Here is a 14,084-nt window from a genome sequence, read left to right on the forward strand (position 1 = left end):
AGTAGGGATGACAAGGGATGTTCTCTTGATCAGCGCATTAATTAGACATTTTCTGTCCTGCTAAGCATTCAAAATGTAACGAGTACTTTTGGGTGTCAGGGAAAATGTAAGGAGTAAAAAGTACATTATTTTCTTTAGGATTGTAATGGAGTAAAAGTTGTCAGAAATATAAATGCAATGCAATCCACGCTAGACCCTGATAAATCCTTATCTCGCATCATGTAAAGTTGAAAATATATATATATCACAATGAAAATGTTTGAAGTATAACAAGTTACCTTAGAGCTTCAGTGCTAATATAAGTATATGAATACATAAAGCACACAGGAACTTTTGTTATTTTTATTCATCTTACATCCAGTCATTTAGGCATGGGTTTACAGGATACCACATGGGAAATATTACTGCTCTACTTATCCCTCCCAAGCTTAGACCTGATAGTGTGATCTGCTTACAAAACTGGAATAGGACCAGTGGTGTAGTGGATGGTAAACACAAGTAAATGCAGTTTACCCACTTTTGTGAGACAGTTTACCTACCTTTCATGTGACAGTTTACCAACCTTTTTTGTATGACAGTAAGAAAATTAAAATGGAAGCATAGATCACGTTCATTTTTACAGCACGACCGGCAATCAGAGTTCACCCACCTATTTTCTTTATCACTACATCACTAAATAGGACATTTGGCACATTCATGTAGGCTTATCATTTTGAATGAGAGGATACTGTACCATCCCTTTATTAGAGTCATTTAGCACACATCTCAAACAAGGTCATCTTTCCCCATCACTTTCAGCAGAGAAAAATAAATAAAATGTTCTGTAAACAAGCCAGCTTTTCTTACAAACTAGTGGTAGGAAATCTGTTTACAAGACTTTCTATTTCGCATTCTGAAACTATCCAGGGCCAAGTTACAACAATGGACACTTGAAAAAACATGTATAGGTTTTAGGTGCCATGTTTGCTTGTGGTACTACTGTCCTTATAGACCTTATACAGCGCTGCACGGTCTGTGTTATTCTGTGTGTGGTCCCCACTGTACTGTAGAAACGCTGGCCTAATGGTGGGTGCTTATATTTGTCCTGTTAGTCCTGTCCTGGTTTGTCATACTCTGTTCTCCAGCAGGGCTTCGAAGTCTGGCGAGCAGACCAATTTGTGTTTGATGTGACCCAGCACTGACAAGTCACCAGTCCGGCCCTCTCCTGTTCCAATTGACACCAGCTCCTAAGGGGGTGGGGGGAGAGGCAATTATATTGGCACACTTACACTTTGCTTTAAAAATTCCTAATTTGTCTAAAATAAGTTTAATTTGAAAAGGCATCATGAAATCAGCAGAGTGTCAGGTGTTTTGTGGTCCAATGTTCAACCCAGTGTCCAAATATTGAGTCTCCTTTGAAGGTTGTGGGTCTTCCAGCATGACAAGGACCCCAAACACACATCAAGAAGCACACAGGAATTGTTAAGAGGATATGCTGGACTGTTCTTGAGTGTCTAGCGAAGATTCCAGATCTGAATCACATCAAAACCTATGGCGAGCTCTGAATACAGTAGTTGATGGAGGGCACCCATCAAATATTGAAGAATTAGAGCCGTTTGCTGCTGAAAAGTGGGCCAAATTGTCAGTAGAAAGGTGAAGCAAGCTTATTGATGGCTACGATAAGTGTATTTCTGCAGATATTTTGGCCAAAGGCTGTGCAACCAAGTACTAGCTCCGGGATGGCAATCATTTTGTCCATTCCCTTTGTCTTTATATTTTTTTATTCAAATTGTAAACTTAAGTTAAAAAATGTAATTGTTTCTGCAATGTTGAAAATCCGATAACAAGTGTGACCAAGTGTTTTTCAATTTCAACTTATTTTAGAATAGGGAATTATTTAAGAAACGTGCAAAGGAGCCCATATTAATTGGCCACACCTGTATGTTTACATACAACTACAGGGAAGTGAAGATTTGAAGGGAAATTCCACCCTTTTTCCAACATCAAATTCATCACCAACATCAACATACACTACATGACTAAAAGTATGTGGACACCTGCTTATTGAACATCTCATTTCAAAATCATGGACATTAATATGGAGTTGGTTCCCCTTTGCTGCTATAACAGCCTCCACTCTTCTGGGAAGAATTTGCATCCTTAAGATGTTGGAATTTTTCTGCAGGGACTTGCTTCTATTTCAGCCACAAGAGCATTGGTGAGGTCGGGCACTGATTAGGCCTGGCTCACAGTAAGCGTTCCAATTCATCCTAAATGTGTTAGATGGGATTGAGGTCAGGGCTCTGTGCAGGCCAGTCAAGTTCTTCCACACCGACCGCGACAAACCATTTCTGTATGGTCCTTGCTTTGTGCACAGGGGCATCGTCATGCTGAAACAGGAAAAGGCCTTACCCAAACTGTTGCCACAACATTGTAAGCACATAATCTAGAATGTCATTGTATGCTGTTGCGTTAAATGGGGCCTAGACCGAATCATGAAAAACAGCCCCAGACCATTATTCCTCCTCCACCAAACTTTAGAGTTGCACTATGCATTGGGGCAGGTAGCATTCTCCTGGCATCCGCCAAACCCTGATTAGTCCGTCGGGCTGCCAGATGGTAAAGCTTGATTCATCACTCCAAAGAACGCGTTTCCACTACTCCAGAGTCCAATGGCGGCGAGCTTTACACCATACCAGCCGACACTTGGCATTCTGCATGGTGATGTTAGGCTTGTGTGTGGCTGCTCTGCCATGGAAACCCATTTCATGAAGCTCCCGACGAACAGTTATTGTGCTGACATTGCTTCCAGAGGCAGTTTGGAACTAGGTAGTGAGTGTTGCAACTGAGGACAGACGTTGTCCGGCTGAAATAGCCGAATCCCCTATTTTAAGGGGTGTCCACATACTTTTGTATATATAGTGTATATGAAAACATCAGATTTCCATGTTTTGTAGTAAAACAAAATAGAAAAAGATAAGTGTTTCCGGTGACATCATCCGTAGACACTAATTTCAACCAACTATGAGCTGCCAAAGGTTGTGTTTTCTCTGACCTGGAGGAAAGCGCATGAGGTTCCCAGAGCCACATCTAGTGTGACATGCCCCAGTATGAGCTGCACCCGACCAGACTTCCGAACCAACAGTCGTCCCACCAGACCCTCCTGCAGGTCTCTCAGATGGCAACTGTTCTCCTCCTGCTGCTCCTCCTATTCCACAGAGGACACACACACAAACAAACTGATCGTATACAGAGTACACAGAAGCCTTGCTCTCTGAACCACATATTTAATACACCTGAATACCTACTTGAGATTCAGTTTTCAATAGCATGGACTGTCCATCCTCTGACTGCATCTCTGTCTTCACTGGCCTGACCTCTCGGGTGGGCGGCTGCCCTGGTAGAGAGTCGGGGAGCTGGATGAAGAACAGCTCCTCCACTTTGCTCTGACTCCAGGTGTGCAGCAGTTCAGGTAAAACTTCAGGATCAGGGAGTGGAGGTCGTCTGAAAGTGGGTTCCATCTTCTTGACCTCTGGAGCATCTTCTGGCTCCTGCTTCACTGAAGAGAGGGAGGGAGGGAGACAAATTAGACAGTTATAGTAGATTGTTTTGCCATTCTGTTTCATTTGAACTGACATGAACGTTGGCGATGTAAGAGCTGTGATTATAGTTACCTTTGACTGCATTTGTTCCCTCCGTGGCCTCAATGTCCTCCTCAGACTTGTCTGGTTTGAAGGCTATATCAGTGACATCACTTTCCTCCTTGAATCCCCACCCTGACACAGCCAGGGGCAGCTGAACAGGGCAGCTCCTTACATCACTCCTTAGGTGAGGGTCATCCAGGAACTGGTGGAAATTAGTTGTAAATTACTCATAAGTGGACAACAAACTAGACAATTATTGTACAGACAGACAGTATGATGAGACATAGGTACATGGAGGACTCACATTGTCTCGTTCCAGATTGCGCAAAATTTCTTTGGTCTCTTCCTCTGTCTCCCTCTTCTCCTTCTTAATGTTGATGATGGGTGAGGGACCCACACTTGGTGCATCTCTCTCACCTTCATAGCCACCTGAATAGAGCACAGGAAGAAAGTTCAAACGAAATGATACATCATTATGGTAATGATACCATATAACAAATGTTATGTAATTACAGCTGAATGACCCTGATTCTACCTCTTTTCTTCATCATCATCTCCGCAGGCCCTTGTTCAAAGATAGAGTGGGACTGGATGACTTCTGGACGTCCCCGGCCCCGACCACCCCTACCACCTCGCTCACGACCCCGATCATTCTCTCTCCTTTCCCTCCTTTGCCCAGACTCAACCTTCTGCCTATAGTATAAGAAAGTAAAACTCTGTTAACAACATATGGTCCTTTAGTATGTGCTGGAAAACATTTCAGTATCATGCAATCACATATATTGTCACAGACAGAACAACTGAACTTACTCTTCTTTAGCTTTCCTGCCAATAATGTTAGGGGTGAAGGTTTTCTGAAATATAAAACATTGAAGTCAAGATGGACCTAGTTAAATAAATACACAAGTGCTGGTGATAGACCATTAAAAACACTCCATACAATTCACTGAGCCTACCTTCTTCACCCCTCCTAAGGTGAGGTCTTTGGTGCGCATGGAAGGGAAGCGGCCGGTGGAGAGGGTAGCTGGAAGCCGGCGTCCCATCACCAATCCCCTGCCACTCCCTCCAGGCATTGCTGGAGTGCTAGAGGGGCCACCAGGGTCGCTTGAGCCTGGCTCCGCCATCCTGGACAAAGCAATTAGGGAGAAAATTGTATAGGAAAGCTAAATGGATAACTATCCACATGGCTTCATTCAATAAGTCTTCAATAGAACACCTACAGTATATCTGCATGTAGCCCTTATCATGACTACAATTCCATTGGGTCATTCCACATATCTATATGCTGCCTGAGGTAAATGCCCTGATGTGACACTGCCCGATATCATGTAAAAAAGTTCACAGCGTGAAATACCGCGGGGAAAAAATAAGTTAATACATCGCAGCACCCCGACCCCCGAACTACTTCCCGCAGCTATGGCTCACAATCAATGATTAGCTTTCTTTTTACGCTTGTGATTGGTAGTGATTGTAAAGTCGCAGCATGATAAAGCTCACAGATTGCAAATTCTCACTGGTCCTTTGCTCGTGACAGATTCTCTTTTAGCCATTGAGGTATTAAAATAACAATCTTTGCACAAGTGTCCACTAGATAACACAGCCAAAGTCAGATTCCACAGCCACAAGGTCCAAACTGCCTACAAAATGTGTATTTATTATTTGTGTATCTGTGACATTTACTGCATTGTTAGGAGCTAGTAACATAAGCATTTCACTGCACCTGCTATAACCGCTGCAAAACTGTGTGTGCGAGCAATAAACATATAAAGTCCCAAAAGGTTTACAAAACCATATCACTAGCAAGGATTAATAAAGTTTCTAAACGTTAAAACAGAGCGTCAGGATTGGGGATTCACATGAAGCCAGCTGTGGTCCATACCTTCAGCTGAGAATCCAAGAGGGGGACCCGCTGGCCTTCAAATCAAGTTGTATTTGTCATATACAACTGGTGTAAACTTTACTGTGAAATGCTTGCTTATTGAGCCCTTCCCAACGATACAGCATTTCAAAATAATAACACAAGAGGAATAAAATACACAAGAATGGAGCTATATACAGGGAGTATCAGTACCAGATCAATGTGCAGGGGTGCGAGGTATTTGAGGTAAATATGTACATAAAGGCAGGGTAAATTGACTGGGCATCAGGATAGAAAGGAGTAAAATAAAGAACAGAGTAGCAGCAGATACTGATGAGTAAAAGTGTGAATGTGTGTGCGTAATTTGTATGTTTGTGTTGCATTGGTATGTGTGTGTGTATGCGTATTAATGGCACCCAAACTATTTGCGCTGACTATCTTGCACTGACCCTACACACACTCACTAGACTATATATATACACACACTATATTGACACTCCCACACACATTCACATTTCCCACACACTAGGTACCATTAATTGACTATTTAGCAGTCTTATGGCTTGGGGGAGGTCGAAGCTGTTTCTGGGCTCGTCGGTCCGAGAGCCGATGCTCCGGTACTGTTTTCCAGACGGTAGCAGAGTGAATAGTCTATGGCTTGGGTGACTAGAGTCATTGGCAATTGTTCAGGCATTCCTCTGACACCACCTGATAGAGGTCCTGGATGGGAGGGAGCTCGGCCTCAGTGATGTACTGGGCTGTCAGCACCACCTTCTGTAGCACTTTGCAGTTGAAGGCGGTGCATTTGCCATACCATGATACAACGCTCGACCCGCTCCACAACAGCCCTGTCGATGTGGTTGGGGGAGAGCTCTCCCTTTTCTCCTATAGTCCACGATCAGCTCCTTGGTCTTACTGACGATGAGGGAGAGGTTGTTATCCTGGTACCACACTACTAACATGCTGAGCCATCGCGCGCATGTTGATTTTGTCCCCCCACACCAGACGCAATCAGGACAAGCAGGTTGAAATATCAAACAAACTCTGAAAAACCTATATTAAATTTGTGGACTTGTCAAAAAGCATTAAACATTTATGGTAATTTAGCTAGTTTGCTTGCTGTTGCTAGCTAATTTGTTCTGGGATATAAACATTGGGTTGTTATTTTACCTGAAATGCACAAGGTCCTCTACTCCGACAATTAATCCACAGATAAAAGGGTAAAAGTTTGTTTTCTAGTAATCTCTCCTCTTTCAGGCTTCTTCTTTGGACTTTATATGGCAGTTGGCAACCAACTTTAAGGTGCATAACCACTACCAACTGGAGCGTGCACCTCAGTTCATCTTTCAATCACCCACGTAGGTATAAACTCCTAAAAACCAATGAGGAGTTGGGAGAGGTGGGACTTGCAGAGCGTTAAGAGTCACAAATAGAACCAAGCTCTATTTTAGCGCCTGGCTACGCAGACGCTTGCGAGCAATGAGGGTGCAATGACTGAATAACATGTGTATATTTATTTTGCAATGCTCACCCACGCAACGCGAGCCGGTGTCGTCAGCATGCAAGTCTCTGACATCCTCCCTGTAGGCTGTCTCATTGCCGAAGGTGATCAGGCCTACCACGTCTTGTCATCACCAAACTTGATGGTGTTGGAGTCGTGGGTGAACAGGGAGGGACTAAGCACACACCCTTGAGGGGTCCCCATGTTGAAAGTCCCCTTTGGGTTCTCAATAACACTCCCCAGTAGGAGCAGTCCTCCATAGGAATTCTACAGTATTTCTATTAAATATTAAGGCCAAATATAATTTTTATTGTTTTTTTGGTAGTGGGGGCAGTATCGTTAGTCGTTTCTAAAACTTATACTTTAAGGAAAATGTTATATATTTTTTGTTTAGCTCACAATGTAATTTAAAAAGTATACATGAAGACAAAGGTGTCAAAACTCATTCCACGGAGGGCCGAGTGTCTGCAGGTTGTTTTTTTCCATTCAATTAAGACCTAGAAAACCTGGTGAGGGGAGTTCTAATTAGTGACCTTAATTCATCAATCAAGTACAAGGGTGGAGCGAAAACACGCAGACACTCGGCCATCTGTGGAATTAGTTTGATACATGTACATTATGGTGTCCGCGATAGAATAAACGTTCCAAAAACTATAATGGTAAGGGAGTGCCAAGATGGAGGCTTCAAAGTAGCGTCATCTATTGTATAACTTGTATAAATAATTGGATGGAATGCGCATAGCTTTATATTTGTCTTTGATACCACATTCTTCAAGTTTTATAGAGCCTATGCTATTGGTAGTTAGACAAAGTTATAGCTACCACAACTGAGAATCAAGAAGTTGTCAACACATGGCAACAATGCATGCTGGTTACATTAGTTAGCAAGGACTGACTGCGTTTAGATATTGTCTTATTACAATTACCTGATTACTTCTATAGATGTTCACCAAACCAAGATTGCGTTTAAATGTACTGTAGCCCTTCTATGAGTAAAACCGTGTCAATTTCTTCAGCCAGTGGTCTACTCAAAAAGTCAACATTGACTGCTGTACAGCGCCATGACAGATAGACGTGACGTTGCATCTCGTGTATTTTTGCGGATCAAACATGCGCAGGATTTCTTCTTCTTCTATGGTATAAAGGTGCTATACAAACAACCGTATAATGTGCATGCTGCCTTCTACTGTGCTGGATTGTGCGATCGATCATGGGTTGCCTAATTCTGTACAACAAAGACAATACACTGAACAAAAATATATACGCAATATGCAACAATTTCAAAGATTTTACAGTTCAGATAAGGAAATCGTTCAATTGAAATAAATTCATTATGACCTAATCTATGGATTTCACATGACTGGGAATACAGATATGCAACTGTTGGTCACAGATAACAAACAAAAAAAGGTAGGGACGTGGATCAGAAAACCAGTCAGTATCTGATGTGACCCCCATTTGCCAGATGCAGCTCTTACACATCTTCTTCGCATAGAGTTCATCATGATGTTGATTGTGGAATGTTGTCCCACTCCTCTTCAATGGCTATGCAAAGTTGCTGGATATTGGCGGGAACTGGAAACATGCTCAATGGGTAACATGACTGTTGAATATGCAGGCCATGGAAGAATTGGGACATTTTCAGCTTCCAGGAATTGTGTTTGCAACATAGGGCCGTGCATTATCATGCTGAAACATGAGGTAATGGCACGACAATGGGCCTCAGGATCTCGTCACGGTATCTCTGTGCATTCAAATTGCCATCGATAAAATGCAATTGTGTTCATTGTCTGTTGTGTTATGCCAGCCCATAACATAACCCCACAGCCACCATGGGGCACTCTGTTCACAATGTTTACATCAGCAAGTGCTCGCCCACACAACGCTATACACATTGTCTGCCATCTGCTCCGGTACAGTTGAAACCGGGATTCATCCATGAAGAGCACACTTCTCCAGCATGCCAATGGCCATCAAAGGTGAGCATTTTCCCACTGAAGTCGGTTACGACGCCGACGCCAGGTCAAGACCCTGGTGAGGATGACGAGCCCGCAGATGAGCTTCCCTGAGACAGTTTCTGACAGTTTGTGCAGAAATTATTTGGTTGTGCAAACCAACAGTTTCATTAGCTTTCCAGGTGGCTGGTCTCAGACGATCCCACAGGTGAAGAAACCTGTTGTAGAGGTCTGCTGTTGTGAGGCCAGTTGGACGTGCAGCCAAATTCTCTGAAATGACATTGGAGGTGGCTTATGGTAGATAAATGAACATTAAATTCTCTGGCAACAGCTCTGGTGGACCAACATGCAGTCAGCATGCCAATTGCATGCTCCCTCAACTTGCGACATCTGTGGCATTGTGTTGTGTGACAAAACAACGCATTTTAGAGTGGCCTTTTATTGTCCCCAGCACAAGGTGCACCTGTGTAATGATCATGCTGTTTAATTCGCTTCTTGATATACCACACCTGTCAGGTGGCTGGATTATCTTGGCGAAGGAGAGATGCTCACTCACAGGGATGTAAACAAATGTGTGCAAAACATTTGAGAGAAATAAGCTTTTTGTACTTATGGAACATTTCTAGTATATTTTATTTCAGCTCATGAAACATGGGACCAACAATTTACATGTTGCGTTTATTTATTTTTCAGTATAAATAAATACTTAATAACTAACAAACCTTCCCCCTCCACAAAACCCTCCCAACCTCAAACATTCTCTCTATCATGCTGAGACTCATCCTTATTATTATTCAGCATTTCAAAAATCATGTCAACCATGACATCTGTTACCCTAATAACGCCTTTGACATATCTACAATCATCTTTAACCTGACATTTCTGCTTTCCACAATCCAAGTTGTGTTGATAACCTTTCCAATGAATGCTATTAAGTCAATTTTATTTACAATCAGTGTCCTTTGACACAGCACAAATATGGGAGCAAGATTTCTGAACAGGCCTTAGAAGCATCAGTTCTGACAGAAGGTCCATTTACTAGGAGAGCAGCCATGGTAGCTCCATTGTCCAAATAGTAGTTCCACCAATCGGTCTTACAGCCTCTGCATATGAGACATGATTGTTTCTATATCTCTGGGCCGCTCTAGCCTCTCTGCACCTGGCATCCACCAAATGTAAATCAAAACTAGTAGTTGAATTGACCTCTGTACCCAGTGGGTTGGCACATTTTTTCCCCCTCAACTTAGCATAAGCTCCAGGGACATGGCTTTTGATCTTCTTCCCATTGAGAGTTTCCATTTGAAGAATCTTCCCTTGTTGAGCATGACTAACACAAAATATTAGCAGTCTACCATTTCCAATGAACCGGGCTAGTTTTACATCACCTCTTTATTTACATAATTTGTTAATCGGATAGCGTGAGGATGCGGCCCTGTGGTGACATCAAACACCATCACAACTTTCCACAATACATACATCATTACTCTTGTTCCCTACCATCACTCTCTTCACGCTCTCTGTACTAGAAGCACCAGTACTTTCAATAACATGGTGTAATGAATACTCAGGAAGAAAAAGGTGTAGATTCACACGCAGAGCGCAGCAGGTGTTTATTTTGCCTTCATAGAAGGCAGGAATAGTGGTCACAGGCATGCAATGGTCATACACAGGTAGACAAACAGGCAGGTGAATCAAAACTGGGAATTAAGTCTATAACTGTTTCTTACAAATGGGCTAGGCAAAGGCTTAGCAGAGTCAAAATGAACAATACCTCACAAAGCTACAAACAGAATGAACTGAACTAAATAAGGAGCTGATGAGACCAGGTGAGTAACTAACACAGGTGAAATCAATGAACAAAAATGAAAGACAGGGCTACATTCAAGAACACAACGAAACACAACACAAGGTTGACTAAGAAAATAAATACAGAACCTTACACATGGTCTCTCTTTTTGTGCGCAGGATTTGAGTTTGGTAAGACTATTTGAATACAGATAACACATGTACATTTACAAAGCCATAGATCAACATACCTTTTATAAACAAACAATTTGTTTTGTTTTTGGGTGTTGTTTTTATATAGTTCAGGAATTGCATGATGTAATAGTTTCTCCTCTTCGTCTGAAGAGGAGAGGCGAGAATGATTGGAGGACCAATATGCGGCGTGGTAAGTGTCCATAGTTGTTTATTTAAACACATAAACTGAACACTCCATACAAAAACAATAAACGTAATGTGAATAACCGAAACCGAAAACAGTACCATGTGGTGTAAAACACAGACACGGAAACAATCACCAACAAAACAACAGTGAAGCCCAGGCTACCTAAGTATGATTCTCAATCAGAGACAACTAACGACACCTGCCTCTGATTGAGAACCATACTAGGCCGAACACAGAAAAACAACCTAGACACACAAAACATAGAATGCCCACCCAACTCACGTCCTGACCAACTAAAACAAACAATTAACACAATAACTAGGGTCAGAACATGACAGTACCCCCCTCCCAAGGTGCGGACTCTGGCCGCAAAACCTGAACCTATAGGGGAGGGTCTGGGTGGGCATCTGTCCGCGGTGGCGGCTCTGGCGCTAGACGTGGACCCCACTCCACGTCTTAGTCCGCCTCTGTGGTCTCCTAGGAACGGCGACCCTTGCCGCCGACCCTGACCTGGGAACCCTAAACAACAGGCCCACCGGACTGAGGGGTAACTCAGGACTGAGGGGTAGCTCAGGACTGAGAGGTAATTCAGGACTGAGAGGTAGCTCAGGACTGAGGGGTAGCTTAGGCTGGGTGACGGCTCTGGCGGCTCTGGACAGACGGGAGACTCTGGCGGCTCTGGACAGACGGGAGACTCTGGCGGCTCTGGACAGACGGGAGACTCTGGCGGCTCCGGACAGACAGGAGACTCTGGCGGCTCCGGACAGACGGGAGACTCTGGCGGCTCCGGACAGACGGGAGACTCTGGCGGCTCCGGACAGACAGGAGACTCTGGCGGCTCCGGACAGACGGGAGACTCTGGCGGCTCCGGACAGGCGGGAGGCTCCGGCGGCGCCGGACAGGCGGGAGACTCCGGCAGCGCCGGAGAGGAGGAAGGCTCTGGCAGCGCTGGACAGAGGAGCTCTGGCGCCTCTGGACTGAGGGGCGGAAACTCTGGTGGCGCCGGACAGGCGGGAGCACCTGTATTGATGGGACGGAGAGTCAGCCTGGTGCGGGGTGCCGGCACTGGTGGTACCGGGCTGGGGACACGCACCTCAGGGCGAATGCCTTGCATACTACGCCAAATCAACAGCTCTCTCTTCACTCTCCTCCAATTCTATTAACAACTCCTCGAGTGTCTCCTCATCTCCCATCCGTTCACTCTCCTCCAATCTGTCCAATAACTCCTCGACCCTTTCAGGCTCAGACGGCGCTGGGCAGACAGGCGGCTCAGGCGGCGCTGGGCAGATGGGCGGCTCAGGCGGCGCTGGGCAGACGGCCGGCTCAGGCGGAGCTGGACAGACTGGAGACTCCGGCGACGCTGGAGAGGAGGAAGGCTCTGGCAGCGCTAGACAGAGGCGCTCTGGCGCCTCTGGACTGATGGGCTCTGGTGCCTCTGGACTGAGGGGCGGAAACTCTGGCAGCGCCGGACAGGCAGGAGTCTCCGGCAGCGCTGGAGAGGAGGAAAGCTCTGGCAGCGCTGGACAGAGGGGCTCTGGCGCCTCTGGACTGAGGGGCTCTGGCGGCTCTGGACTGAGGGGCGGAAACACTGGCAGCGCCGGACAGGCGGGAGACTCCGGCAGCGCTGGAGAGGAGGAAGGCTCTGGCAGCGCTGGCCAGAGGGGCTCTGGCGCCTCTGGACTGAGGGGCTCTGGCGCCTCTGGCCTGAGAGGCGGAAACTCTGGTAGCGCCGGACAGGCGGGAGCACCTGTATTGATGGGACGGAGAGACAGCCTGGTGCGGGGTGCCGGCACTGGTGGTACCGGGCTGGGGACACGCACCTCAGGGCGAATGCCTTGCATACTACGCCAAATCAACAGCTCTCTCTTCACTCTCCTCCAATTCTATTAACAACTCCTCGAGTGTCTCCTCATCTCCCATCCGTTCACTCTCCTCCAATCTGTCCAATAACTCCTCGACCCTTTCAGACTCAGCCCTCAGCTTCGCCGACAGCTCCAAGTGCCCTTGCCAGTCGCGTTCCCTCGTATCGATGGCTCCTCTCTCCGGCTGCCTCTGCTCTCCTCAATGCCTCCACCTGTTGCTGCTGTTGCTGCTTCTTCTTCTGCTGCTTCTGTTGCTTCTCCTGCTGCTGCTTTTGCTGCTGCTGCCGCTTCCTCTGCTGCTTCTGTTGCTTCTCCTGCTGCTGCTTTTGCTGCTGCTGCTGTTGCTCCTGCCGCTGCTGCTTCTCCTGCTGCTGCTTGGGACGGTGACACTCCCCTGTATATGCACAAACTCCCCCTCCTCCCACGTCCAGGAGTCTTGTGTCTTCGGCCGCTGTTGCTGCTCATTACCACGCCGCTTGGTTCTTGTTTGGTGGGTGATTCTGTAATGGTTTTCCTCCTCTTCGTCTGAAGAGGAGAGGCGAGAAGGATTGGAGGACCAATATGCGGCGTGGTAAGTGTCCATAGTTGTTTATTTAAACACATAAACTGAACACTCCATACAAAAACAATAAACGTAATGTGAATAACCGAAACCGAAAACAGTACCGTGTGGTGTAAAACACAGACACGGAAACAATCACCCACAAAACAACAGTGAAACCCAGGCTACCTAAGTATGATTCTCAATCAGAGACAACTAACGACACCTGCCTCTGATTGAGAACCATACTAGGCCGAACACAGAAAAACAACCTAGACACACAAAACATAGAATGCCCACCCAACTCACGTCCTGACCAACTAAAACAAACAATTAACACAATAACTAGGGTCAGAACGTGACACATGAAAACATAATAATAGTCTAACAAGCCTGCAACATTTGCAGTAGGTGTCACACCCTGACCATAGAGAGCCCTTGGGGTTCTCTATGGTGTAATAGGTCAGAGCGTGACTAGTGGGGGGGTTTCTAGTCATTTTAGTCCTATGTTGGTGTGTGAGTATGGTTCCCAATTGGAGTTAGCGGAATATCTTTGCCTCTAGTTGGGGATCATACT

General features: G+C 45.4%; 1 protein-coding gene across 1 annotated transcript; it reads right to left on the reverse strand.

Annotated features, from left to right (window-relative positions):
* Positions 1 to 326: 326 nt before the first annotated feature.
* LOC139389794 (DNA-directed RNA polymerase III subunit RPC4-like) lies at positions 327 to 8,088 on the reverse strand. Its single transcript, XM_071136747.1, has 9 exons — positions 7,909 to 8,088; positions 4,580 to 4,748; positions 4,434 to 4,477; positions 4,159 to 4,316; positions 3,928 to 4,052; positions 3,654 to 3,825; positions 3,288 to 3,538; positions 3,035 to 3,187; positions 327 to 1,226 (listed from the first exon to the last, which is right to left on the reverse strand). The coding sequence occupies exons 2-9, from the start codon at positions 4,745 to 4,747 to the stop codon at positions 1,107 to 1,109; spliced, it is 1,191 nt and encodes a 396-aa protein (XP_070992848.1). The 5' UTR covers position 4,748; positions 7,909 to 8,088; the 3' UTR covers positions 327 to 1,106.
* Positions 8,089 to 14,084: the final 5,996 nt, after the last annotated feature.

Source organism: Oncorhynchus clarkii, chromosome 30 (assembly GCF_045791955.1).
Source record: "Oncorhynchus clarkii lewisi isolate Uvic-CL-2024 chromosome 30, UVic_Ocla_1.0, whole genome shotgun sequence".
Classification (NCBI taxonomy): domain Eukaryota; kingdom Metazoa; phylum Chordata; class Actinopteri; order Salmoniformes; family Salmonidae; genus Oncorhynchus; species Oncorhynchus clarkii.

Coding starts and splice junctions, on each gene's coding strand:
- LOC139389794 (XM_071136747.1), bottom strand. CDS start 4,747: ATGGCGGAGCCAGGCTCAAGCGACCCTGGTGGCCCCTCTAGCACTCCA. Junction 3,826..3,927: donor GCAATCTGGAACGAGACAAT/GTGAGTCCTCCA, acceptor AATTTCCACCAG/TTCCTGGATGACCCTCACCT. Junction 1,227..3,034: donor CCTCATGCGCTTTCCTCCAG/GTCAGAGAAAAC, acceptor CCACCCCCTTAG/GAGCTGGTGTCAATTGGAAC.